Source organism: Xiphophorus hellerii, chromosome 11, assembly GCF_003331165.1.
Source record: "Xiphophorus hellerii strain 12219 chromosome 11, Xiphophorus_hellerii-4.1, whole genome shotgun sequence".
NCBI classification, from domain to species: Eukaryota; Metazoa; Chordata; class Actinopteri; order Cyprinodontiformes; family Poeciliidae; genus Xiphophorus; species Xiphophorus hellerii.
The window spans coordinates 24,329,189-24,357,120 of NC_045682.1; the positions used below are offsets into that span (position 1 = coordinate 24,329,189).

A 27,932-nucleotide genomic window follows, 5' to 3' on the forward strand; every position below is an offset into this window, starting at 1 on the left:
TTGTGCTCATAAAATAAGACAATTGCTGGAGGACAGTGTGTTTTTGTTTCAAAGATAATCAATTCCATTCCTTTTTCAACCAAAAAGAAAAAAATAGACTCAAATTTGTTGAGCTTTTTTCACCTCTACGCTAAAACATCCCTGACATCTATGTTCTGTAGATCTATCTGAGCTGACATTAGTTATACTTTTGATCATTTACCGAGTTATGTCTATAAGTATGTTGTGTCTAGGCACGGCTTGGTATAATAACCTTAAGTAAAAACATCTGTTCCAAAATATCACAATATTATGATTAGGGGAGATGGTGGCGACGACTGTAGGACTTTGATTGGTGGATCACCGGTTCGATTCCCAGTCTGTCCACCCCCCCGTCATTTGAAGCAGGATGGGGTGTGTGTCACCCCACCCTGGTGTGTGTCAGAAGGGCCAAAGGTGCAAAATTTGCTTGTGTGATAACAGCTATCTTTTTATTGACATAATGCATCACGATGGGAGTTTTTATTGTGTTTTAGATTGAGACAGAAAATGCAGGTATAGGAAATGCGCATTCAGCTCCTCAGGTAGAGCTTCAGAAGCTCTCTCTACTTTTGCCTTTCACATAAAATTAATCAAATTCACAATCTAATAACTCCAAAACATTCATGAAGAGTTGTGACCAGCACAATAAAAGCAGCTCCTTCATTTCGAGAGAACATAGACTTTACCTAGCCTTGAATTTATCAAATAGTAATGTTGCCTCTTCTGGTTGCTGCCATCCATAAGCAGCTGGAGGACAGTTGCCTTCTGTCCTCCAGGTTGCCTTCTGGGCAACTTGAAGGTTGCCCAGAAGGAAACCTTCAAGTTGCCATTTGTCTTATTAAAAATACAAAAAGGCTTAAACCACGATATTTTCCTATTGTGGTATACATTGAAACCGGTAACCAGCCCATGCATATTTGTATTCATTACTGACTTTATATTAGAAATCTGGATATGCCCAAAAAGCTTCAGAGATTAGCTTAATTTAACCAATATTTGAAAAGTCTTCCCTATTTTTGTAATTGAAATAAGTAGTCTGACTAAGAAGCCTCTTGTCTTCCAGTTACACCAAAACAAGGTTTGTTGGTAAAATTCAAAAATGTTAAAGGGTCTGCAAAAAAGACATTGATCATGATGCAACCAACAAAGGACTCCATACGTTGCAATTAACTGGACTTTTGAGAAGTTAGGAGTGCACTGCCTTGAACAAACTGGAAAAAACAGGAAAGGTCTGAAATATTCACAAGTAAATTATGTCATTTTAATTACTTCCGTAAAGAATATTGAGCTACATGCCTGATGGAAATGGCTGTATTAACAAACTTTTGTGAATAATAAACTAATTTAAATTCACTTGTACCTTAGGAGGATATGGTGGACAAGGACCTGGAGGCATAGCACCAGGAGGTGTTAGACCAAGTGGAGTTGGACCAGGCGGAGTTGGACCTGGTGGAGTTGGACCAGGCGGAGTTGGACCTGGTGGAGTTGGACCAGGCGGAGTTGGACCTGGTGGAGTTGGACCAGGCGGAGTTGGACCAGGCGGAGTTGGACCAGGCGGAGTTGGACCTGGGAGTTTCAGGCCTGGTACATTTGGTCCAGCCGGTAGTGGACTGGGAGTAGCTGGTGAGAAATGCTTGTTCCAGTTTGTTGTTGATTCCATGTTTGTCTATAAACTCACCAGCAGTGAACCATCATGTTTGGTTTCTTCTTCCAGGTGGAAAACCTCCCAAAACAGGTAGGATCTGTAGAAATGGATCGCAAAATTTTGCTGCAACTACATTAAAGCAAAAATAAAACGTTCCACTTTTTTTGCAGGTGCTGGTTATGGTGGATTTGGACAGGGAGCTGGAGGTGTAGGAGGAGGACTGGGACCAGGTGGTGTCAGTCCTGGAGGCTTTGGAACTCGTCCTGGTGGAGTTGGTCCTGGTGGAGTCGGTCCTGGTGGAGTTGGACCTGGTGGAGTCGGACCTGGTGGAGTTGGTCCTGGTGGAGTTGGACCTGGTGGAGTTGGTCCTGGTGGAGTCGGACCTGGTGGAGTCGGCCCTGGAGGCTTTGGAACTCATCCTGGTGGAGTTGGTCCTGGTGGAGTTGGACCTGGTGGAGTCGGTCCTGGAGGCTTTGGAACTCGTCCTGGTGGAGTTGGTCCTGGTGGAGTTGGACCTGGTGGAGTCGGTCCTGGTGGAGTCGGTCCTGGAGGCTTTGGAACTCATCCTGGTGGAGTTGGTCCTGGTGGAGTCGGTCCTGGAGGCTTTGGAACTCGTCCTGGTGGAGTTGGTCCTGGTGGAGTCGGTCCTGGTGGAGTCGGTCCAGGTAAAAAAAGTTTTCTCAAAGTTATCTCTGAATTGATTTTTTTTAGATTTTTACTTTAAGCATTCTGAGCATTTAGTGAATAATAATAAAACTTACCCAATGGTAGTAAAATTTTTTAAATCAGAATAATTGCCTGATAACAATAATCAACTTACAGAAAAATCAGTCACGGAAGTTACTTAAGCCATTAGTTATCACGTCTTTTCAAGTTACAACCAGAAACTTCAAGGTTTTATGTGGATTCTTGTCTGATACATCAACACAAAGTAGCAGGTAACTGAGAAACAGAAGTTAAATGATAAATAGTTGATGAAACCAACAAAAATATGAAAGGTTTGCTGGTCATATTCATGTCTATTCAGCTATCTTTAGTCAAATTAGATTCAGCATTGTCTTCTAAGCTAATTAGTTTACAGAGTTAGAAAATGTCATTTAATCTCAGTATATACAAATGTTCTGTGAAGGTCTCGTGTTTGTGGGAGAAAATCGGTGAATAAACAGGATGATGAAGACCAAATGACAAAAAAAGACAGGTTAGGGTTAACGGTTGGCTGCAAAACGATACCTAGAGCTAATGCAAATGAGAGTCTGTTGCAGTTTTCAGAGATGCCCTCAGTCTAATCTCATTGATCTTTAGTCAATTGCCAATGAGAAAAGGGCAAAACATTCACAAACATACTGCAGAGAGTGTGCATCATTTTCCTTCCAACTTCACATAAATTTCTAACAAACATTGAAGTATGTGCTAATAACATAAAAAACAATTTAAAGAATCAAAACATTTAGTTTATAGGCTTCTTATTTAATACAATGAAAGTTACTCAAACAAACATAACTTGAAGTCTAAACTTTTGCACCATGCCAATACTAGATTAATGTAAATATTGTTTTTATATCAACACAAAACTGGAAGATAAATACTGTGTACATAGACCATTATTTCATTTCCCCTGACATCAACGTTATAGGCTATTGTTCAGGGACCACCCGCACATATAGTGATAAAGGATATAATGTGTTAGGCATGGGAGTCCCTCAATAAACAATGGAAGTCATTACGTCAGCCAGACAGATTTGCTTTGGAATTTGAGGCCTCCTTGTTTTTCATCCCTCATACATGCGCGTTCCCTGTGCAGGATGAAAAATATTGGTGATATGATGAAAGTAGCTCTTATAGGATAAGTCCCAGTTTTGGCAAACCTTTTGAAATCCATCCATTGTCTCAGTGGGTAGAATTTGGGTCAGTAAGAGGACAGAAAACATTCATAGACAAACCCTTATGTACTTATTTTATCTGTTAAACTCCATTTGTTGTGTTTTTAGTACACAGGATGTAAGTTTATGTCTTTTCAAATGTTTAACTTATAATTGAAACTTGTCCTGACTGTTCGTTTGCAAGTTGACTATGAATATTTTTAAGGCAGGTTTAAGAAACTTTCATTTCAGGTAATGAACTTGACTACTATTAGGCCTGTATTAGAGGCTATTAATGACCAAACATTATGATTACATAATCAAATATTGGAAGAACTGCTTTAGTAACAGTTTGACCGAAGTTTAAAAAATATAAAACTCAACAAAAGGTAAATCTGAGGAAATAAACCCAATAAACCCAGACTTACATAAAGATAAAAAAGAAACAAAATAGAAAATCATAATATGTTTCAATATTTAAAACTATATCAACAAAGCCAATTTTACAGAAGTAGATTAAAATGAAGATATACACCGTTTTCCAAATTATTATGAAAATAGGATTTAAGTGTCATAAAGATTAAATTTTTGTTGTGCTATTAAATTTATAGATGGTTTTGTGTGTCAGGGTCTTTGAATCACTATAATTAATTTCAGAGAGCTGAGTTGATTAGTTTGTCTGCTGAGCTCAATTAAAGGAAATCTACTTAAGAAGGATGTTCCACATTATTAAGCAGGCCACAGGTTTCAAGCAGAAACTTTTCACAAACTCAAAAGTTCAATGGATGCAAGAATTGTGCAGGTGATATCAAAGAAGGTCCTATGTTAACATGTAACTTGGTCTGTTAAGAAGTTTTTGATTGAAATAGCTTTTGATTTTAGTACATGTGACCACTTAATGCTGCATATTCAAAGAATGATGGTTTGCAGTTCTTTATAATCCATAAAATGTTTAGAAAATCTGCTGTGCATAATAATTTGGAAAAGTGCATTTTGAGTTTTTGATTTTTGAAAAAATACTGTTGTCATGGGGAGCTTTGTTCAGTAAAATTTGATTTATACTGTAATAGTTTATGACTTGAAAATTATACTGACCATCATTTGCATTGACCATTTAAGAAAATCGGAGAAAATATCACTTGCATAATAATTTTGAACACGGTGTAAGTCCCAGTATTATAAACTAGTTTACATTATTAGCTCAACCAATTGAAAAAAGCATTAACACTGACCACTGGGAATTAAGTCATAATAATGTAACTCAAACTGATTTAGATGTAATCATTAATATTTACCTAAATGTCTCTAGGTGTTTATGGAGGATATGGCGGTGGTTATGGACCCAAACCCCCCAAAACAGGTGAGTACATTTTCTAAACCACCTTTCCTCTTCAGTTCTTAACTAAATGTGGTTGATGTGTTTTTGTTACCATAGGTGGTGCTGGAACATCTCTTGGAGGAACGGGTTATGGGCCTGGAGGAACTGGATTTAGACCTGGGGGTGCAGGATTTGGGCCTAGTGGTGGAGGAGTTGGACCTGGGGGTGCAGGATTTGGGCCTGGGGGTGCAGGATTTGGACCTGGGGGTGCAGGATTTGGACCTGGGGGTGCAGGATTTGGGCCTAGTGGTGGAGGAGTTGGACCTGGGGGTGCAGGATTTGGGCCTAGTGGTGGAGGAGTTGGACCTGGGGGTGCAGGATTTGGGCCTAGTGGTACAGGAGTTGGACCAGGGGGTGCAGGATTTGGGCCTAGTGGTGGAGGAGTTGGACCTGGGGGTGCAGGATTTGGGCCTAGTGGTACAGGAGTTGGACCAGGGGGTGCAGGATTTGGGCCTAGTGGTGGAGGAGTTGGACCTGGGGGTGCAGGATTTGGGCCTAGTGGTACAGGAGTTGGACCAGGGGGTGCAGGATTTGGGCCTAGTGGTGGAGGAGTTGGACCTGGGGGTGCAGGATTTGGGCCTAGTGGTGGAGGATTTGGGCCTAGTGGTGGAGGAGTTGGACCTGGGGGTGCAGGAGTTGGACCTGGTGGGACAGGAGTTGGACCTGGTGGTGCAGGAGTTAGACCTGGTGGAACTCTTCCAGGCGGAGGTGATGAATAAATTATAATATATCCAACAATTTTCAAATGTTTGTCTATTGTGCCTTGCTAAAACGTTCATTCTCCTTCTACTTCTACAGATTTTGTCATGTTACAACCACAAATCTTTATGTTTTTTATTGGAATTTTATTTATTAGTCAAACTAAGATTGGCACATATTTGTAAAGTGGAAGGAGCACATCATTTTAAAATTTGTTTTGAAACACAAACTTGAAAACTGATGTGCATGTGTATTCAGCCCCATTTGCTCTTCTTCCTTCACGTGTGACAAATTAATATTCTTTTAAATGACTTTTTTTTTGGCTTTTTGAAAGTAGCTGGACAGGAAAATGGGTTATGAGAGGTGGGAAAACATGCAGCAAAGGTCAACGGGCCTTAAAAAACAGTATTTTAATTTTACTAAAATTCAGTAAACCTTTAAGGTTTAAAAACAAAATGTCTGTTATTTGTCATATCATGTGGCATTTTTTAATTCTAAATGCATAATGTGTTTTTCTATTAACTGCAAATTTTCTCTGCAGGTCCGATATTACCTCAGACTGGTGCAGGAGCTGGAGGAAAAAGTGGTGGTAAAGCATCGAAACAAGTTCCAGGTACATGCCGTATGAGCTCAATCAATCTGTTACAAAACCATTACACAAAACCACCTCAAATTTATCACTATTTAATTTATTATTATTGACAATAATTTTTCCTTGAGATATTCTTAATGTAATTATGAATTACACAGGCATTGGCGTACCGGGACTTTATCAGGGTGGATTTGTACCAGGTCAAGGTGTGTTGTAGAGCTATATGTAACATAGAGTATCGTGTATTGCAGAGAAAAAAATAAATATTGGTCTTTCAATGTCCTCTGATAAGGTTTTGGAGGCCGAGGGGTTCTCCCTGGAGTAGTCACTGGATCTGGAGTTGGGCCTCAAACTGGTACGTAAATGTACTTTGGTTATAAACGATGTGAGAATTTGTTTTGGCACAACATACAAGTCCAACAATAAAACTTATCTTTTTGCAGGGACTGGAGTACTTGGTCAAGGCGGGGTAGGACAAGGAAGCAGTAAGTGTCTCAAGGTCTTAAAACTACAAGTTAATAAGTACAAATGTTACTAATTTGATTTCAAAATTTAAATACTAGGTTCCCATTTATGTAATTCTGTATTTTGTCTTTCTCGTCATAGATGGTCGAGGACAAACATTATCTGGAGTTTTTCATGGTTACCCTCTAATATCACCAAAATCAGGTACATCAGGACCTCTAAATGCAGAAAAACATTTCTATGAAAACAATAATACATGCAAAGGACATACTGAATAAACTAAATCTTTATTCAAACATTTCTGTTTTGATTTAGGGACAGGAAAATCAAAGAAACCAGGCAAAGCTGCAGCCAAATATGGTAACTCAAATCTGTAATCTGTAACTTACTGTGGAAAGCTGACTGGCTGCATTGTTTTGGTAAACGTTATTTTTCTTGAGGTGGTGCTGGAGCTGGAGGAAGCCATCTTGGTCAGGCAGGCGCCTTAGGCACTGGAGGACTTCCTGGAGGTGGCATAGGTGTCGTCCCTGGAGCAGGAAGTGGAGTCAGACCAGGCGGAGTCAGACCAGGCGGAGTCGGACCAGGCGGAGTCGGACCAGGCGGAGTCGGACCAGGAGGAGTCGGACCAGGCGGAGTCGGACCAGGAGGAGTCGGACCAGGCGGAGTCGGACCAGGCGGAGTCGGACCAGGCGGAGTCGGACCAGGAGGAGTCGTTCCAGGCGGAGTTGGACCAGGTGGAGTTGGACCAGGCGGAGTTGGACCAGGTGGAGTTGGACCAGGTATGGGCAGCAGCATACATGGTTTCTTTCCTGCTCTTTGAGGGAAACAAATTGCAAAACACAACTAACAAAGATATTTTTCTTCTGTTAATGATCTTATCAATAATTCCTTTAATATTTTATTTAATAGCACACTTCAATTTCAAGTACACGATTCAGTAAATAAATTGATATTACATTTTACACAGGTTATGGTCCCGGCTCAGCAAAAGAACGCAAATATGGTAAGACATGCCTTCATGCAACTAACATCTAAAGTATGTGGATTTTATCATTTTAAAGCAATAAACTGTCTTAATCTTTGATGGTGGTGTAGGTCCTGGAACTGGAGTTGGTCCCAGCACAGCAGGGGGCGGTCTAGGAGGACAACTAGGAGGCGGACTTGGCCAGGGTACAGGGTTGGGGCCTGGATCAGGGCTTGGTATTGGCACAGGAGGTGCTGGGACTGGATATGTCCCTGGGGGAATCGGACCAGGTGGAGTCAGACCAGGTGGTGCTGGGACTGGTTATGGACCAGGAGGAGTTGGACCTGGTGGTGCTGGGACTGGTTATGGACCAGGAGGAGTTGGACCTGGTGGTGCTGGGACTGGTTATGGACCAGGAGGAGTTGGACCTGGTGGTGCTGGGACTGGTTATGGACCAGGAGGAGTTGGACCTGGTGGTGCTGGGACTGGATATGGACCAGGAGGAGTTGGACCTGGTGGTGCTGGGACTGGTTATGGACCAGGAGGAGTTGGACCTGGTGGTGCTGGGACTGGATATGGACCAGGAGGAGTTGGACCTGGTGGTGCTGGGACTGGTTATGGACCAGGAGGAGTTGGACCTGGTGGTGCTGGGACTGGATATGGACCTGGGGGTAAGTCAGCAGATATGGTATAATTTCCCTACCCATTAACAGAACATGATCACTTTAATTCCCATTCATTGAGAACCCGTCTGATTCTTTATGTTTATTTCAGGATATGATGCCAGTGCCAAAGCTCGTAAATATGGTAAGAATTCTCCAAAACTGTAAGATATGGATGAATAAAATATTTCTGCAACTGTTTCCTAAAATTATTAAAACATTATGATTCTGCACATTGTAGGCATGCTAAGTGGAGCACTTGGAGGGCCAGGATTAGGACCAGCTGGAGTTGGGCCGAGTGGAGTTGGTCCAGGTGGCGCTGGTACAGGATACGGACCAGGAGGAGTTGGGACTGGTGGAATTAGACCTGGTGGAGTCGGGCCGGGTGGAGTTGGACCTGGAGGAGTTGGACCTGGTGGTGTTGGTGCAGGTGGTGCTGGTACAGGATATGGGCCAGGAGGAGTTGGGCCTGGTGGAATTGTACCTGGTGGTGCTGGGACTGGATATGGACCTGGTGGAGTTGGACCTGGTGGTGCTGGGACTGGATATGGACCTGGTGGAGTTGGACCTGGTGGTGCTGGGACTGGATATGGACCTGGGGGAGTTGTACCTAGTGGTGCTGGGACTGGATATGGACCTGGGGGAGTGGGACCTGGTGGTGTTGGACCAGGTGGCACTGGTACAGGATACGGGCCAGGAGGAGTTGGACCTGGTGGTGCTGGTACTGGATATGGACCTGGCAGAATTGGCACTGGAACAGGATCTGGGGGTAAATCAGCAAATACGGTTATAGAGTGAAATTGTAAACATAATTTCCCTTTATAACTATCACTTAACAGAACATGATCACTTTAATTCCCATTCATTAAAAACCCGTCTGATTGTATATGTTTATTTCAGGATATGATGCCAGTGCCAAAGCTCGTAAATATGGTAAGAATTCTCCAAAACTGTAAGATATGGATGTATAAAATATTTCTGCAACTGTTTCCTAAAATTATTAAAACATTATGATTCTGCACATTGTAGGCATGCTAAGTGGAGCACTTGGAGGGCCAGGATTAGGACCAGCTGGAGTTGGGCCGGGTGGAGTTGGTCCAGGTGGCGCTGGTACAGGATACGGACCAGGAGGAGTTGGGACTGGTGGAATTAGACCTGGTGGAGTTGGGCCAGGTGGAGTTGGACCTGGAGGAGTTGGACCTGGTGGTGTTGGTGCAGGTGGTGCTGGTACAGGATATGGGCCAGGAGGAGTTGGGCCTGGTGGAATTAGACCTGGTGGAGTTGGGCCGGGTGGAGTTGGACCTGGAGGAGTTGGACCTGGTGGTGTTGGTGCAGGTGGTGCTGGTACAGGATACGGGCCAGGAGGAGTTGTACCTGGTGGTGCTGGGACTGGATATGGACCCGGAGGAGTGGGACCAGGTGGTGTTGGACCAGGTGGTGCTGGGACTGGATATGGACCTGGCAGAATTGGCACTGGAACAGGATCTGGGGGTAAATCAGCAGATACGGTTATAGAGTGAAATTGTAAACATAATTTCCCTTTATAACTATCACTTAACAGAACATGATCACTTTAATTCCCATTCATTGAAAACCCGTCTGATTGTATATGTTTATTTCAGGATATGATGCCAGTGCCAAAGCTCGTAAATATGGTAAGAATTCTCCAAAACTGTAAGATATGGATGTATAAAATATTTCTGCAACTGTTTCCTAAAATTAATAAAACATTATGATTCTGCACATTGTAGGCATGCTAAGTGGAGCACTTGGAGGGACCAGGATTAGGACCAGCTGGAGTTGTACCTGGTGGTGCCGGTACAGGCTATGGACCTGGTGGCATTGTCCCTGGTGGAGCTGGTACAGGCTATGGACCTGGTGGCGTTGTCCCTGGTGGAGCTGGTACAGGCTATGGACCCGGTGGCGTTGTCCCTGGTGGAGCTGGTACCGGCTATGGGGTGTCCCTGGGAGCTGGTACAGGCTATGGATCGGTGCGTTGTCCCTGGTGGAGCTGGTACCGGCTATGGACCCGGTGGCGTTGTCCCTGGTGGAGCTGGTACAGGCTATGGACCCGGTGGCGTTGTCCCTGGTGGAGCTGGTACAGGCTATGGACCTGGTGGCGTTGTCCCTGGTGGAGCTGGTACAGGCTATGGACCCGGAGGTAAAATAAAAAACACAAACATATACTCTAATACATTTAACTTGGTTATTATAGTTCTTAAAGTACTTATGATTTATTTGCAGGATATGCAGGAGCAAAAGCAAATAAATATGGTGATGCAACCTTCTAAATATCCAATATCTGATTAACCTTGTAGTAAACTTGTGATTTCATTGTTTCTACCAACAGATAAAGTCTGATCAATTAATTCTGCAGGCAGTAATTGATTGGACATTACTTCATGTTATCAAATTGTTGTTCAGTAATATCTATCTTCAATTACATCAGTTTTTTGATCAATGAATTCTCTTTACAGGACTCCCTAGAGGTGTGGGAGGTGCCCTGGGAGCAGGAGGACTTGGGGTTGGAACTGGGCCAGGGTCTGGACTTGGAGTTGGTGGAGGGCTTCCTGGAGGAGGTGGGGTGGCAACTGGTGGTGGGCCTGGATCAGGACTCGGGACAGGAGGGACACCTGGTTCTGGCATTGGAACAGGAGGTTTAGCAGGAGGCTTTGGACCAGGCAGTGCCGGAGGTAACTATAGAAAAAGAAAATTGTCCAAATGTCTGAAACAACTTTGGAATTAGCCTTCTTTTTTTTTTTTTTTTTACCAGTTTTGTGTCATCATTTTGTACTCGTGTCAAATTCTTCCTTATTAGGCTTGAGCAGTGAAAGCGCTGTGAAGGCCTATTGTATTTCAAATAAATTAACTTGGAGGCCTAAACATATACAAAACTAACCAAACTTGACCCAAAACTGTCCCCCAACTGAAATTTTTATATTTTGACGTGAGACAGGTCAACTGGTAAATCATACAGAGCTGAAATTTGGTTTGTAGGTAGAACCCACTGAAACAAGAAAAAAAAGGTTGTTTGAGGTATGCCCTAAACCCAACAGGAAGCATTAAAGAGTCATTTTTGAGTTTTTATACATGTTGAACTTTAACAAACTGATTTTGAGCAATCGGCTTCAAATTTGGTCAATATGGCCTTACGGCATTAGGGATTAAAGTTATCAAAAGCTTGAGTTTTCATGCTTAGGTCTTCACAAATGGCCTAATTTCAAAACGCTGTAACTTTCACATTGAAAGCCCTAATTGCACCAAACTTGGTATTAGTCATCCATGTTGGATGCCCGATGATACTATGTAGTCATATGCTGAGGTCATCTAAACCACACCCCTTCAGAACAGGAAGTGACATTTTTTCCATCTCCGACCCCATTCACCTAATCACGATAATCTTGTGTCAGAAGACAGCTAACACATTGGTCTAACTTGTTATAAAGCGCAAAGAGTTTTCAGTGGGTGGTGTGGCAAAGAGTTTTCAGTGGGTGGTGTGGCAAAGACAGCTGTTAAGCTTTTGCCATACATTTGGCTCTAAATTCCACATATTTCAACCAAGCTGCACCAAACTGACGATGATTGGTCCTAATCTACCCTCCAAAAAGAAGGCAGTACAAAATTTCATGGGCGTAGCCTAATTCCTCCACAGTGGCGTTAGAAATCTTTTTTAAAAATTAGCCCCCAAATTAGCCCAAGGTATTAGCCCTTTGACAGACAATCACAATATTACAGTACACATGTGCAACTTATCACGACCAACAAAAAAACTCTCTGGTAGTCATGGTTCAATTCAAATCCCACAAAAAGTCATTCATTTTGAATCAAAGACACCATTTTGTCCGTTTTAAGCACATTGTATATAACCAAACTCCTCCTACAACTTTTCACATACAAACTTCACATTCACTCAATAGTCTTTAGGCACTGACGATCAAAAGTTATCAAAAGCTTTGTGCTACATCAAAGCCAAGCCAAAATCTGACCATTCACCATAAAATATCAGGATGTAATACCTTCCACTTACAAGAATACAATTATATGAAACCATATGTGTCAAAAAAAGACCAATACTGATCACATTCACCACCACAAAGCCATACTAGTCCCTCCCCTTTTGAATAGGAAGTCACCTTAAATAAACTGATAATGTTGATGTGTAAATGTTTTAATTCTCTGCTTTATTTCTTAGGATATCCTGGTGGTGCAAAGTCTCTCAAATATGGTGGGATTTAAGTTATTTGACTCATTTAAAAAGTGAAAACAATTGTATGTTAGATTAGCTTTTGACTTTAACTGTAACTATGATGTTATGTTTAATTGTTTATATGACAAATATGAACATGTTGACTAGTTATAAGTTAGCTGTAAACTCTCTTCTCCACAGGACTTCCTGGGGGAGGAGGATATCCTGGATCTGGATTTGGGGGTCCAGGAACTGGAGCAGCTCTTGATGTTGGCAGAGGATATGGACCTGGAAGTGGCTCGGTTGCTGGAACTGGATATGTGCCAGGAGGAGGTTATGGTGTAGGCCCAGGAGCTGGATATGGGACAGGTGAGGATGGCATTTTAATCTCTTGAATACATTCAGATTAGTTACAACTTGAAACCTGTTGAGGTAAAGTTTCTCTCTTATGCACAGGTTATGGGCCAGGATCTAAACCCTCTAAATACGGTATTTATTTTCAATAAATTAATTTTTTGGGAATGTTTGAAATCGCAGGAAATGCTGATTTTTTTTTTCTGATACATTTTTTGCCAAAGGTCAAGTTGGAACAGGTGGTGGCGGAGTGCTTGGAGGGGGAGCCGGAAGAGGTAATGAGTTCTTTCTTTTGGTGTTTGTGTGCTGGTGAATTTTTTTTTGTTCTCTTAAGTTAATTAAAAACACTTTTTGGGGTAATCTGAATTTTTTTTTTCTTATTCTTTGGTTTGATGTTCTTATAGGTGGCTATGGACCTGGATCTGGAGGTCAAGGTTAGTTTGGTCTGTTTTATATCGAAAAGATAAACTTTAAACACTAAAACTCATTTAAACAATTAATTCTCTTTTATGGAGCTAAGGGATTATGGGTTGAAATTATTTTACAAATATGCTGCCATAGGACGACTGAAAAGAATAGGCGTATTTTATGCAGCTTTTCTCAGACATTATCAGACAGCAGACACAGTCAAATATAAAAACTTTGGACATTTTCATTTTGGCAATTGTTTTCTGCCATAGCAAAGTGGTAAAAGTGTTTTTGACAACTCTCATAAGCAGTCAATAAAATCATATCAGCTACTTTGAACTTACTGAATTCAGTCAACAATAATCACAGTTACTTCTTTTGTCCATTCCAGACTTGGATGACAGTTTAGGAATGAAACAAAACATCAAAACAAACCAAAAAAATTATAATGTGCAACAAAAAAAAGTTTTCAAATTCAGATTAAAATGTTATCCTGTTTTGTGGTCAGAAAAAATACCTTGGTCATCTGTTCATGTTTTCTTACAATTTCCTTGTGAAATCAAGTTAAGTTTTTCTCTGTCTACAAGCATTGGAACAGGGAGTAAAGCAGCTAAGTTTGGTAAACAGACAGAGGAAAATCAATCAATTAAATAGGATTTAAAAGGAATTTGTTAATGACTATCTCTTCTTTTCAACATTTAAGGCCAGACAGGCGTTGTTGTACCTGGGGCAGGAGCAGGAACCAGTGTTGATGTAAATGGAACCGTCAGTGGTGCAAGACCAACACCTCAACCTGGTGGTGAGCTCATCCTTAATGTTTATAAGTTTAAAAACATTATTGTGGCCACTTTAGATCAATAATTGGATTATCTATATCTGATAAATCACATAAATTGGATCAGAAGGAAGACCTGGATCTCCAGATGGCACATCAACACCAGCAGGAGAAGGTATCTGTAATATTTTTGTTTCTACTTTAATTCCTCAGATGAAGTTTCTCTTATTCATAATTAAGAAGTTTTAAATTATTTTTTAACTAATTGTCCAGGTGATGGTGGTGCAAGCACTACGTTAGAGGGCTCTGGGATTCCTGGAGGAGATGGTGTGTGAAACTTGAAATAATTTATATTAAATGAGATCAATCTGTCTAGATTAAAAGGTTGATTTCATATAAATTAATATTAAAGCAGGACAGACTGGTGTAGGTGGAAAACCACTGGGAGGCGAGGGAGATAGTGCAAATGGAACCAGTATCCCCATCATTGGAGCAGCACCAGGTAATTTCAACCAAAATACTCATCAAATATGCTAAAGTGTTAAAAATATTATTGTGCAAATGCTAGACATTATCTTAAAGCTACGTTTCATTTACAGTGAACCCTCGCCATATCGCGGTTCACCTTTCACGGCCTCGCTGCTTCGTGGATTTTTTTGTGCAGTTTTTTTTCACACTGCATTGTATTCTGCGTCCTGATTGGCTAAACAGTCTCCGCGCTTCTTCTCTACCTGCGTGCCAATAACGTTACAGTATTTAAATATACTGCCTGGCCAAAAAAAAGTCGCCACCAAAAAATGGTCACACTCTCTAATATTTTGTTGGACCGCCTTTAGCTTTGGTTACAGCCCGCATTCGCTGTGGCATTGTTTCAATAAGCTTCAATAAGTGTCACAAGATTTATTTCCATCCAGTGTTGCATTAATCTTTCACCAAGATCTTGTATTGATGATGGGAGAGTCTGACCACTGCGCAAAGCCTTCTCCAGCACATCCCAAAGATTCTCAATGGGGTTAAGGTCTGGACTCTGTGGTGGCCAATCCATGTGTGAAAAAGATGTCTCATGCTCCCTGAACCACTCTTTCACAATGTGAGCCCGATGAATCCTGGCATTGTCATCTTGGAATATGCCTGTTCCATTTGGGAAGACAAAATCCATTGATGGAATAACCTGGTCATTCAGTGTATTCAGGTAGTCAGCTGACCTCATTCTTTGGGCACACAATGTTGCTGAACCTAGACCTGACCAACTGCAGCAACCCCAGATCATAGCACTGCCCCCACAGGCTTGTACAGTAGGCACTAGGCATGATGGGTGCATCACTTCACCTGCCTCTCTTCTTACCCTGATGCACCCATCACTCTGGAACAGGGTAAATCTGGACTCATCAGACCACATGACCCTCTTCCATTCCTCCAGAGTCCAATCTTTATGCTCCCTAGCAAACTGAAGCCTTTTTTTCTGGTTAGCTTTACTGATTAGAGGTTTTCTTACGGCTACACAGCTGTTCAATCCCAACCCCTTGAGTTCCCTTCGCATTGTGCGTGTGGAAATGCTTTTGCGTTCACAATTAAACATACTCCTGAGTTCTGCTGTTGTTTTTCTTCGATTTGATTTGACCAAACGTTTAAGTAATCGCCGATCACGATCATTCAGGATTTTTTTCCGACCACATTTCTTCCTGGAAGACGATGGTTCCCCACCATCCTTCCAGTTTTTAATGATGCGTTGGACAGTTCTTAACCCAATTCTAGTAGTTTCTGCAATCTCCTTAGATGTTTTCTCTGCTTGATGCATGCCAATGATTTGACCTTTCTTAAACAGACTAATCTTTTTTCCACGACCACAGGATGTGTCTTTTGCCATGGTTGTTTAAGAAATGAGGAGTTACTCATTGCATCAGCTGGGGTTAAATAACTTGTTGCCAGCTGAAAGATAATCGCCTATGCAGTACTTATCCAATAGGAGGCTTGTACCTATTTGCTTAGTTAAATCCAGGTGGCGACTTTTTTCTTTTTTTTTGGCCACGCAGTGTATAAGTAATACAGCTTGGCGAATTTTGGTAAATGTTTTTGCCTAGAAAAAAAAAAAAAGAGCGACAACAACTACCGACAACTATGTTCTTCTTTCGAAACCACAGGCCTCAGAAGAAAAAGACACTAGAAAGCGGAGTGAGGCCGCAGCGTGATTTCAATGTAGAGTATTTAATTATGCTGTATAATAATTGTAAAAAATAAAGGTAACTACTTTACGGATTTTGTCTATTACGGGTTCTTTTCGGAAACCAACCCCCGCACAAAACGAGGGTTTACTGTATACCCATTTAATCATCATTCTAAAATAGGACTTAATGGGACCACAGTTCCAGGTGAGATTCTTTTACAATTTGTAAAAGTGACGTCAGGTTATATTGTAATCAGTCTTTGTGGGCGTCTATAATTTCACTTTAAATAAGCAAGGTTTTCATAAACTTCTCAAACAGCATCCCCATGTGACAATAAAAGGACTGTTTAATTTCATTCCTCATTCAATCTGAGTAAAATAAGATTTACATTTTACATGTAAAATTGGTAAATAAGATAAAGTAACGTTTAGTTTGTGTTGGTTTAATGTTTGGCTATAAAGTTGTTCCAGGAACATTTACATAAAAGGGCAAGAATCAGAAAAACTTTGGATTAATTTATAAAGCTGTTTATCTTTTTGACTCTCATATCATCATAGGTTTGATAAGTTTAGCTCATGCACTAATGACTCAATTTAGAAATGTTATGTTTTAACAAAAGATAATTAAAACATATTAGTTGTCTTAAGATGATATGTTTCCTGGCTGTTACTGATTTCCAATTTTCTTTGAGGTCTGATCTGCTACTTCCAACTTCAACTAACTTATATTTTTTATTTCTAAAATCTTTAACAAATAAAAGAGAAAAATGTTATGTGAGGATCCTTTTATAAATGTAATAATTTTGAATCCAAAAGAAAATGAAGGAATCACTGGATCATGTTAAAAACTTTATCTGATTGGTTTTTAAAATGTTCATTGTTCATGGTTCATTGATGCATTTATACAACTAAAATATTGAGATTTCTAAATTAAGATGCACTTAATGAATAGTAGGGAAACATTATTTTATTTTTGTTATATTTGGCCAAAGATTAGGGTAGTTTATAAACAAAATGGATGATTTATTGGTGCATCTTGTAATTTTACATATTCTAAATAATACATCTCCACACTTTGGTGACATCCTTCACCAAAGTGTGCAGATATATATAATCTATATAATGTATATTTTATTTTTTAAGTACAAAAATATACAAAAACAAAAGTATTACACCAAAACCAAGGCAAACGCTGATCCTGTCAGTAATTATTTCAATTTTTCTGATTTAATGATTTTGAAAATGTGTGAAAAAAAACCTTTAAAAGTTCCAAGAAGAAGAATTAAAATTTGAATCCTGAATAATATTAACATGTTGTTTTCTCTTTACAGCTGGTGGTTCACCTGTACAAACAGATGGTAGGTATTACTTCATGAACTGATTTCATCCACTGTGTACACTATTGGTAAGTGCATATTTTTAAAAGTATTTCTTGTTTTAAACAGGAGGAACAGGAGTTGGTGAGTTGAACCATCAGAAATTAGGCTCACATTTTCAAACATACCTGTTCATAGTTCATAAAATATTGTCACTTTGGTATCGCGTTTTAAATTCTCTCTAAAATTCAGGTGGAACAGGACTTCCCCCTGGAGGTGAGAGTTAATCATTGCAGTGTATTCCAATTGTTTCATATGACCGAAACCAGGAAGAAAACTTGCCTTGATTTAATTTTCTGATCTATGCAGGTCCTGAAGGTGATCTCTCCGGGGGAGGACTCCAACAAGTCAGTCCTCTCAAACCTCCAGGTGAATAAAATGAGTCTGGTTTAGGCACAACAAACATTATTGTTACCTTTGAACTATTCTTATTCCCTTTTCAGCACTAAAACATGAGAAGAAATACAAGCACAAGATGAGTAAGAAATAAAATAAAATAAGAGAACAGAGTTATAGTAGTTATATCCCTAGAATATTTTCACATTTTATCAAATTACAATCAAAAACATTATTTATGTTATTGCAATTTTTTGTGGCAGATCAACAAAGTAGATTATAACCGTAAAGTGAAAAGTAATTTATAAATGCCAATATTCTTATTAATAAAATTCTGAAAAAAGTGCCTTACATTTACACTCAAATCTTTTAAAATTTTAATAAGATCAATGTTTTAAAGGTAAACAAATCCCACACGTTATTCATGTCTGAGTAAATAGAGTCAGAGGGGAGTAGAGTACCCAAAAAGTTTACTCAAGTAAGAGTAGCAGTACTTCAACATATTTTTACTCAAGTAAAAGTAAAAAGTAGCCATCCAAAAATTTATCAAGTAAGAATAAAAAAGTATTTGATAAAAAGTCTACTCAACTACTGAGTAACAGATTAGATGTCACTCATTTAATATTTAAAATTTACATCGTCAGACGGAGCAAAATATAAAGTAAAGTGGAAATTTAGGTATTTTAAGGATAAAAATAGCAATAATTCATATAAGGAACAAAAAATGACAAAATGATTTTTTTCTGCAGGTGTGTGTCTGGTGAATTTGTGGTTATAACATGTTTGTTTTCCATTCAATGGGTAGAAAATCCAGAAATTTTACTACAGCAAGAGATAGTTCATAATAAAATTACTCAAGTAAAAGAAAAAAGTAAAAGTACTCCTAAAAGTACAATTTTTCAAAAAAAGTTAGTCAAGTAAATGTAATTGAGTATATGAAATTAGTTACTACCCAACTCTGAATACAGGTAATCAGAAAAACAGCCTGGAAACTATGGAGGAGCAACATCTATGCTGTTTGGTCATCAAATAGATTTTGTAATGTTTTTGGGTTTGTCTTACAGGTGTTCCAAGAGGCGACACACCAGGTGAGGGAGATGGGGAAGGAGGTCCTGATGGAGAAAAAGATGGAAAGCCCGGAAGTCCGATCGGCGCCGGGGGAACTGGAGACGTTTCTGGAACACAAACAGGAGTGGGAAGAGGCGACAGTCCAGCCACTGGAAGTGAAATCAGACCAGCAGGAGGAACAGCGAAACCACCTCAAGGTCCTGATTTTATCAACTATACAACTAACAAACGAATGGACTAAAGTTACGGAAAAAAAAAAATCAGAACAAATTCTGGAAAAATTTTTTAAAATTATTTTATAGGTGTTGGACCAGGTGGAGTCGGTGGGGTGGCAGGAGTTGGGATGGTACCTGGAGCTGGTGGGATAGCAACAGAAGTCGTAAAACCTGGAAAAAGTGAGCAGCAGCCATGTTTTATCTTCAGAATGTTTTTTATTCATCTGTAATTTACTGACATTTAATTTATACATCTCACTTATCGTCTGCTGCAGGCTACGGTGCAGGTGGAGTTTTACCAGGTGGAGGTACGTAAACTTGCACTCCAACGTTAGAAAACGCTTGAACTGTGGTACAGCATGTACGTTCTGTCCAACTCAGGGCCACGGTACCCTGGTGGCTATGGTACTGGTACAGGAGGTTTTGGTGTAGGTCCAGGTGGATATGGTACTGGGTCTGGTGGATTTGGGAGACCCATTGGCGGTTCTGGCAGTGTTGGGACTCCTGGGGTTGGAACAGGCCCTGGAGGTGTAGCACCAGGCTCGGGTAGCGTCAGCGTTGGGCTGGGTGGATATGGTGGTGGCATCGGACCTGATGGTAGGTTCACTAGTACAAACATTTAAAAAATAAAAACAAGTAAAACAGTTGGATTTGTGTTTAGTTTAAACAGACTCTAACAGGGAACCTGTTTATAATTTGTGTTAACCAGGTTCTAGATATGGCACCGGTTCCGGACCTGGGAAACCCCCAAAAAGTATGAAAGCACAGAATAAGTGCAGATTATAATGGGAGGAAACTGGAACTGAACAGGATTTAATTTCAGGTTATGGAGCTGGAGCTGGCCTTGGCAGCTATGGAACTGGATCAGGGGGAGTTGGTCCAGGTGGCTTGGTGCCTGGTGGTGGTTACGGACCCAGCGGTACTGGTCAAGCCGGACTTGGTCCTGGTTCTGCTGGCACAGGACTGGGAGGTGTTGGAACTAGACCAGGTACCTTTGGTGGTGTTGGTACTGGTGGAGTAGGGCCTATTCCTGGAGTTTATACTGGAGGTCAAGGACTGGGAGCAAGAAAACCGTCAAAAACAGGTAGAATAATAAATACATTTAACAAGTAAATATTGTGACACATTTCAAAACGTTAAACTTTGTTGACAGGCTACGGAACATCACTGGGTGGAGCTGGATATGGACAAGGTAATTTAATTTTATTCATTTATTTTAAAAGGGAAAAAGCACATTGATGAACGTGATCAAACCCATGAATGAGCCAGTTTTCCCTCACATGTTGTTAACAGGGTTTCCTCCAGTTTACCATAAGCCTGGCGGGCCACCAGGCTTTACTTGCCTCCCCCCACCAGGCTTAGCATCATTGTTTAATTTAAACAGGCAGCAACTGCACTGTCCCTGCACCTGCCCTTTGACCCCACAAGATATTATTTCCCAATCATGATGCCTGCTCATGTACTATTAACATTTTTTAACATGAAAACATATTGGGCTGCTGGTGGACTGTGTTAGTGCCCCTAAAAATGGGCTTAGCAGGTTTTCTGGTATGAAACTAAAATAAAGAAAATTCACATTATGCTGATAAAGAGAAAAAGAAACTAAAAATGTATAAGAAAAACTAAGGTTGAAGCCAAACATCATGGATTCAATAAATATAGTAGGGAGGGAGGCAGAGGGACAAATTTTTTTCAAAAATTATGTTATACTGTCAGGACATCATGACATTTTAATAAATATATAACAAAAATATATATGATTTTTTAAAAATGTTATCAACTCTTGCATTAAAAAGCATCTAAAGTTTATTTCTTTCAAAGTGTCAAGCTAGAACAGAATGTGTATCGCCATTTTTCAGGTGCAGCAGGAGGAGTCGCACCTGGTGGAGCTGGGACTGGACCTGGCAGATATGGACCTGGATCTTTTGGGACTGGAGGAGTCGCACCTGGTGGAGCTGGGACTGGAACTGGAGGCTTTGGACCAGCTGGTGCTGGATCTGGAGGCTTTGGACCAGCTGGTGCTGGAACTGGAGGCTTTGGACCTGCTGGTGCTGGAACTGGAGGCTTTGGACCTGCTGGTGCTGGAACTGGAGGCTTTGGAACAGCTGGTGCTGGAACTGGAGGCTTTGGACCTGCTGGGGTTGGGATTGCAACTGGTTTTGGACCTGCTGGTCAAGGACTAGGAAAAAGGAAACCTAAATCTGGTATGTAAGGTTCACACAGGTAGACATAAAAATGGGTTTGATTTAAAAAAAATAATAATACACAGTTTGATTTTCATCTCTGCACATTAAGGTTATGGAGGAACTGGTTATGGTCCAGGTAACCCAGTTTAAGTTTAATCAATAATGAATTGTTTATATCTATATTTATATCTTTAATGCACTCTTTGTCCTGACAGGAGGTTCAGGAGGAGCCGGTCTTGGTGGAACTGGAGCTAGACCTGGAGGATACGGCCCAGGTGGCACTGGAGGTGCTGGATCCACTGGTTTTGGTTCTGGAGGAACTGGAGGAGGCAGCTTTGGTACTGGAGGAACTGGAGGAGGCTGCTTTGGTCCTGCAGGAACTGGAGGAACTGGAGGGACTGGAGGAGGCAGCTTTGGTACTGGAAGAACTGGAGGAGGCTGCTTTGGTCCTGCAGGAACTGGAGGGACTGGAGGAGGCAGCTTTGGTCCTGCAGGAACTGGAGGGACTGGAGGAGGAAGCTTTGGTCCTGCAGGAACTGGAGGGACTGGAGGAGGAAGCTTTGGACCTGGTGGCCAAGCACTTGGATCAAGAAAGTCTGGATATGGTTCAACTTTGGGTGCAACTGGATATGGACAAGGTAGATTTCTCTAATATGCCGTTTTAAAAACAAAACATTAAAAAAGTTGAGGTTATACTTTGCCGATGGTGCTGGTCTTTTACCCCCTACATCCATAGCTTTACCGTCAAAAAGGACAAACAAATTATAGTGGGTTATAACAGGGAAATTCTGAAACATCTAACTAAGAACACTGTCTCACAGTAATTCCTGACAGTGTTCTGGGAATCCGGTCTGAACAATGTCTGCAACTGACCTTTCACACAAGCATTGAATAACGAGACAAACCAACCATGTAAATGTTGACATTTCATTACTGAGTTTGCTCCAGACAATTTCCTGCTTTGGGCTGGGATCTGGATGTATGCTACATTTACAGACATGACATAATAAAGCCTCATTGAGTGTGCTGGTCATTCATATACATTGGTCGCTTTTGCCTCATTTTTTTTAAAATTAAGAATGTGATTAACCTATTATGTAAAATCACCTGTTTTTAAGCCTCACATCATGTTTATGTTATTCCCTCATCAAAACATACCTGGAGAGTTGCTCTGACTCTTTCATGCATGTTTGAGAAATCCTTGAATCTCCTGTTGCAACCATTCAAGCCAAAACGCCTGCTGTCTCAGAGCATTCCTCCCCTTGACTCAGCTCCTTCAGACTAGTGGCAGCAACAATTAGCAAACACCTGATGGAACTGAGTTTAACATACAAGCTGCTGCAAGTGCAACAATCCTGAAAACCTTCTTAAAGGCTTCATGGAGAAACATTGTTCTGATGACATGCTGAAGGCAGATTGTCGAAAAGAACAGAAGCTTCTTAAAGAGACAGAGGCCCAATTTCAAGGTGTCAAATTCCTTTTAAGTCATGTTTGATATATACATCATTTAGCATCAAATTGTGCTACAAAATGAGAAGATGTGCCTGCAAAAGACTGCACCTTTAATTTAAAATTATTTATTTTCTTTTTATTTCTTGTGTAAATGATCTGATTTATTACTACACCGACTGAGTTGCCTGTAATTTATCCAAACAAGATTACTTACCTCTGGCCTTCTTGTGCAGGAGTTGGAAGCCGTCCAGGTCCAGGAACAGGAGGATATGTAGGAGGGGGACCAGGCAGGATACAACTTTCAAAAAGACATTGCTCTTAAACTTAGTGTTCTTCAGATTTTATTTGCTATAAAATGCTGTATTACACAGAGAAATGTATCTCACTTACTCACCTCAACTTGCTTGTTCAGGTACTGCAGCTGGAGGTGCAGGAGGCACTGGAGGAGGTCAAACAGTTGGAGGAGTAGGCGGTCTACCAGGTTCGTACCACAGAGCTGTGAAAAATAAAAACTAATTTATTATTAACCACAATATAAAAATGAACAATAAAAACACATTCAGATGAAGCAAAAAATCGTAACTGTCTAACAGTTCAGGCGAAGTTTTAAATTGTAATGTGTATGTTGCACCAGGAGGGGGAGCTGTGCCTGGATATGGCGGAGTGGCAGGAGGAGGCTATCCAGGTAAAATGACCTTCACCGGATAACAGGCATTCTTATAAAGAAATGTTTCAGCCTTGAAGTTGCTGTTTGTGTCGTCTTAAAAATGACTTAAAAACGCCTCAATGAAACTATTGTTAACAGAATCTATTGTTAACTGTGACTTTTCCTGCTATTGTTCCCTAGGATATGCAGGGACCGGACAAAAATGTAAGAAAACTTACTTTGTACTCTAGTTGAGCCACAGCATTCAGCATTCACAGAGTCTATATCAACTGAAAGCAAGCAGCTTCCTTTAGACGTTTGGTTTAGCACAACATATATTAATTTTAGTTACCTTTTAAAAACCATTAAAAAAAACAACTTGGATTTTTCTGTGGAAATAAGCAAAATCACTGTTTTTATTTTTCACAACTTTCAGCCAAAGCACAGAAGGCAGCCAAATATGCAGCCATGCAGGGCTTCCTTGGAACTGGAGGCTACAGAGGTAACAAAGATCAAATTATTTAATCTGTTGTTCCAGAAGTTATTGTGATAATATTGTTTTTAAGACCATTTTCAAGTAATATAATGGTAGCAAAATAATGCAGGATCACATTTTCAAAGATCAATAAACTTTAAATTCTAATGAAGATTTAACAATGGAACTGGAAGACATTTTAAATATCCAAATAAAATGGATACTGAGGTCTCTGTAAACAAAATTGTTCTTCAAAAATAAGCTAGCGGAGACTGAAAACATTTGTTATGCAGTTTTTTGTAGAAAGAAAGAAAAGAGAAAAATGATAAATAATGCAAATGGAAATTATTGAGCTTGTTTTAATTCAGCGTGCAATTAATTGATTTATTGATTTAAGAAAGGGTTGGAGCTCCCTTATGCCTTCAGAAATGGCTTAATGTCTCTAGAGAAATAACACATTTTTGGAAATAAAAGTGTCACTGTTGACATAAACACGGCATTTTCATCCACACAACTACCTTTCAACTGATATTTCCTCTTTTGAGTGGTTACTGTGTGAAAACCACAGTAGCGTTGAAGTTACTGAAAAACTTCTTCAGGAAGTCAGCTTCAGACGCCTAAATGCATTAAATTGTTTCCATTTGATTTACGTCAACAACAGAACAGATGTACCTAATAAAGTGGCCAGTAAGTGCATATCTATTCAAACAAAAGAATCATCACAGGATATTCTGCTTTCTTTCTTGAGAAAAACATGTTGCAATTAGTTATTCAGCTACTAAAGAAACAGAAACTTTGTGACTTTTCATTACAATCAAGATATTTGACGTCTCGTATGAAAAGAAGTCAAATCTATTTGTCACAGAATAAGGAAAAGTATTATCATATGTCTAAAACTCCTAGTGTCTTTGTACATCAGCTGGAGAGTAACTGTCTTTGTTCCTGCTATTAGCTGGAGGCTGTCAGGGAAACTACTGTGGCCGAAGGAGGAAGTGAGAGACCGACCGACAGGAAGTGACCTCATTGAGACAACAGTGGTGCTATAGCATGATTACAGCTTGTGAATGTCTTAGCTGATTTAGAAACTAAGGCCTTAACACGTTCGAAAAGCTACATTTCTATACATTTTTCTGAATATTTCTTAAAATCAGCCTTCTGTTGTAGACTAGTTTAATTTAACAGTGTATTTACATTCGTTTTCTACAAGAAAAGAACAAAAATTGGAGAAAACAATTTATTATAAAGTCTGTCTAGGCTGAGAATCCAAAACAACGAGTCACATTTTATGGCCAAGCTGTTAAATGTAATGTTTTGTTCAAAGATGCTGTGTTAGATATGAACTGCAATATTGTTTATTATGATTTTTTTGGGCAGATCCTTCAGCTCTGTCTGCATGCTGACGCACTGTTAAGATACTATTCAATAAAATTGCCTTAATACACTAACACTGAATTTATCTTTAGTTTCACAGTTGTCAAAGTCATTTTTAACCCAAACATTTTAGACGGATCTATAAGCTTTCAGTAGATAAAATACAGATATTTTTGTTTTTGTGGAAGGAAGAACAACAGCTTTAATGTTCTTCCTATAATCCTTGAACAGATTTTGTTCGTGTCACTGTATTCACACCTCAGGACCTGCAGATTTTAACATTTCTTACAAAGTAACAAAGAATTTTTAATGTAAAATTCTAGTTAATGTGTTTGTATTTATGCAGTAAGGATGTTGTATTGTTACAGAAAGTAACAATGTGACTTTCTGTCAGATTTTTTATGTGACATTGATAAAATCTAACCAAATATGAATTATGAGAAAAAAGGACAACAACTTTTAACTACTTTTCATTCTTGTCTTGTAACACTGTTGAAAAAAATGAGCTCACACTTACTAGTATTTTTAAATTATGCAAATAAATGTATTTGGACACTTCTTTTATTTGCCTACATCTTGTAAGTGGGCGTTTTGAAACATGTCTAACACCTTCATAAATAGATTGTGTGTTTTCTACATTGTCCCTAGTAATCTAGATAATTTTAAAATCTTAATGTAAATGAGCTTGTCTTTCTATCCTGTAGCTCTATATGTGTTTAACATTTGTTTTGTTTGTTTTGCCTATGAAGAAAATTATGAGCTTTTGTACATTGTTTCCTGAAGTAAAGAGAAGAACAATAAAATCTGGTTCTAATACGGAGTTTGTTTTTTTTATTTTAGCCACAGGAAATTATAATCCTGGACATTAATGTTCAAAAACTGAGTCGAGATCAGGAAGAGGAAGTCAGATATAAAGAAACAGATGTATGTTTTCACATTTCTATCTGTGGTTACTCTTTTAAAACCAAAGGCCTAAAAAAGGAATAGAAAAATGACCGCTTCTAAAGCGTCGCAGAAAAGTTGAACGCCATTTTCAAGTTGACTTATGGAAATCAACAGATCATTTCGTTAACCATGGGAGTGCAAATACGAATAAAGTGGTAAACAACAACACAAACACACATCTGTCAGCAGGAAGGAATCAGAAGTAATAAACAGAACATAGCATTTCTGTTTTAACAAACAATAAAAGCATCAGAAGCTGAGGAAGGAAGTCAAAGTCTTTTTAACAAAGTTTCCTTAATTCAGGGCTCTTGCAGGTTTTGATGCGTCTGTGTACAAGTTGAGATATCCAATAAAGTGAACTATAAGTTCTTAAAGACATAAAATGCCAAAATTCTCTGCAATATGTAAATTCTGCTTCTTTCATATAATTATATACTGAGGGTGCACCGACTGCAGTTTTACTGGACGATCACGATTACCGATCTTTGCTGACACCAATTTGCTTTGCCTAAAATGTTTCTAAATATAGCAAGAAAGTCACTGAGTTGGTAACAGTGGGTGACTATGACCTGGTGGGCCGGCCTGTCAGTCAAATCTCTTGTAAAGGCAGAACAGGACTGTGGCCAAATTTTAGACCTTTCCTCAGGTAGATGAGATCAGGTTCACATTTAAATATCAGCTGGTCACAATCTCCCAAAATTAAGAAAATCATAGCCAATGTGAAAGTAGTCTAATTTTCTGCTAAATCAAACTCTTGCTATTTTGCAGTAGTCTGGATGAGTAGTTATTTTTTTTTGCTCCTTTTGTTTTGTTCAAACATGAAGAACCAACATTAGTTTTATCAGAACAAGAATCCAGAGAAACCCCTACTAGTTACGTCACAGACTATAACTTGACATCAGGTAAGGCTGAGGCAGCAGTCACTTAAACCCAACGTTTTTGGCCAATTTTGAAAAAAACATTCAGTAAAATCAGAAAAAATGTGGGGAACTGTTGATTTTGTGTGAATTTTATGGTTTTGTGAAAAACTGGAGGGACTTTTAAGTGTAATTTGGAGTCAAGGGGGCCACATAAAAAGCTGCGGCGGGCCAGATTTGGCCTCCAAGCCTCGAGTTTGGCACACTTGAACTGCCTTGTTGCTGAAAATGTGCTATATAGATAAAATTACCTTACCTGTTTTTGCTAAATATGTGTTGATATATTATGCTATCATTAATATTTTTGATTCCATTGGAAAAACTTCCAGGATTCTTTTCTTTTCTCCCGTTGCCATGGTGAATGCCGTTCTTCTACACTCACACTCAAGCTCAACTTCGGGATAACGTGACTCAGAATTGAGTTACATAGTTTTTATCTCAGAGCCCGAGTGTCACAGAGCCTGGTAGGTTAATTCAGATCATCTGCCTTCTACTGAAGGTTTGGGGTAAAAAATAACAAAATAAAAAAAAAGACATTTTTTCATCAGTTTTCATCAGAAATTAATTTCTTTTAATAAAAAAAACTTGTGAAACTTTAACAAAGACTGCAGGTGCGTGTCTGTGTCTGGTGAATTTTGGTTAAAACATGTTTGTTTTTCACTCAGTGGAAATAAAAAATTGTACTCAAGTGAAAGTAGTGATACTTTATAATAAAGTAGAGGTAAAAAGTACAGCATAGGAAAATACATTTGTTTGAAAAACTTACTCAAGTA

The 27,932-nt window shown here is 39.7% G+C and overlaps 3 protein-coding genes and 1 long non-coding RNA gene across 6 annotated transcripts; 3 read left to right on the top strand and 1 right to left on the bottom strand.

Annotated features, from left to right (window-relative positions):
- Positions 1-1,895: 1,895 nt before the first annotated feature.
- Positions 1,896-2,216, bottom strand: LOC116729013 (uncharacterized). The gene is made up of 3 exons (XR_004341054.1): positions 2,182-2,216; positions 2,020-2,130; positions 1,896-1,929 (listed from the first exon to the last, which is right to left on the bottom strand). It is a non-coding gene; the product is annotated as an uncharacterized LOC116729013 (long non-coding RNA).
- A 33-nt stretch (positions 2,217-2,249) lies between these two features.
- Positions 2,250-6,863, top strand: LOC116729009 (uncharacterized). The gene is made up of 8 exons (XM_032577393.1): positions 2,250-2,331; positions 4,835-4,885; positions 4,961-5,611; positions 6,144-6,215; positions 6,353-6,400; positions 6,487-6,549; positions 6,638-6,679; positions 6,801-6,863. Exons 2-6 carry the CDS (start codon positions 4,841-4,843, stop codon positions 6,517-6,519), a joined length of 849 nt encoding a protein of 282 aa, XP_032433284.1. The 5' UTR covers positions 2,250-2,331; positions 4,835-4,840; the 3' UTR covers positions 6,520-6,549; positions 6,638-6,679; positions 6,801-6,863.
- Positions 6,864-7,769: 906 nt separating this feature from the next.
- LOC116729008 (uncharacterized) lies at positions 7,770-9,431 on the top strand. Of its 3 annotated transcripts, XM_032577391.1 has the most exons (5): positions 7,770-8,294; positions 8,629-8,856; positions 8,983-9,054; positions 9,186-9,218; positions 9,315-9,431. In XM_032577391.1, exons 1-5 carry the CDS (start codon positions 7,890-7,892, stop codon positions 9,321-9,323), a joined length of 747 nt encoding a protein of 248 aa, XP_032433282.1. In that variant the 5' UTR covers positions 7,770-7,889; the 3' UTR covers positions 9,324-9,431. The 3 variants fall into 3 exon arrangements, with proteins under 3 accessions (XP_032433282.1, XP_032433281.1, XP_032433283.1); XM_032577390.1 differs by having other exon boundaries at positions 8,629-9,054; XM_032577392.1 differs by lacking the exon at positions 8,983-9,054 and having other exon boundaries at positions 8,629-8,928.
- Positions 9,432-10,046: 615 nt separating this feature from the next.
- On the top strand, positions 10,047-26,117 carry LOC116729006 (glycine-rich cell wall structural protein-like). The gene is made up of 33 exons (XM_032577388.1): positions 10,047-10,220; positions 10,291-10,446; positions 10,530-10,559; positions 10,763-10,978; positions 12,478-12,510; positions 12,673-12,840; positions 12,928-12,960; positions 13,050-13,100; positions 13,230-13,259; positions 13,937-14,032; positions 14,136-14,183; positions 14,282-14,335; positions 14,424-14,510; positions 17,504-17,530; positions 17,618-17,632; positions 17,741-17,764; positions 17,858-17,917; positions 18,949-19,149; positions 19,255-19,347; positions 19,443-19,475; positions 19,549-19,764; positions 19,877-19,921; positions 19,991-20,251; positions 20,321-20,359; positions 21,027-21,371; positions 21,463-21,489; positions 21,569-21,991; positions 23,039-23,092; positions 23,218-23,286; positions 23,440-23,490; positions 23,653-23,676; positions 23,888-23,953; positions 24,879-26,117. Exons 19-33 carry the CDS (start codon positions 19,296-19,298, stop codon positions 24,920-24,922), a joined length of 1,749 nt encoding a protein of 582 aa, XP_032433279.1. The 5' UTR covers positions 10,047-10,220; positions 10,291-10,446; positions 10,530-10,559; positions 10,763-10,978; positions 12,478-12,510; positions 12,673-12,840; positions 12,928-12,960; positions 13,050-13,100; positions 13,230-13,259; positions 13,937-14,032; positions 14,136-14,183; positions 14,282-14,335; positions 14,424-14,510; positions 17,504-17,530; positions 17,618-17,632; positions 17,741-17,764; positions 17,858-17,917; positions 18,949-19,149; positions 19,255-19,295; the 3' UTR covers positions 24,923-26,117.
- The last annotated feature ends 1,815 nt before the right edge of the window (positions 26,118-27,932 follow it).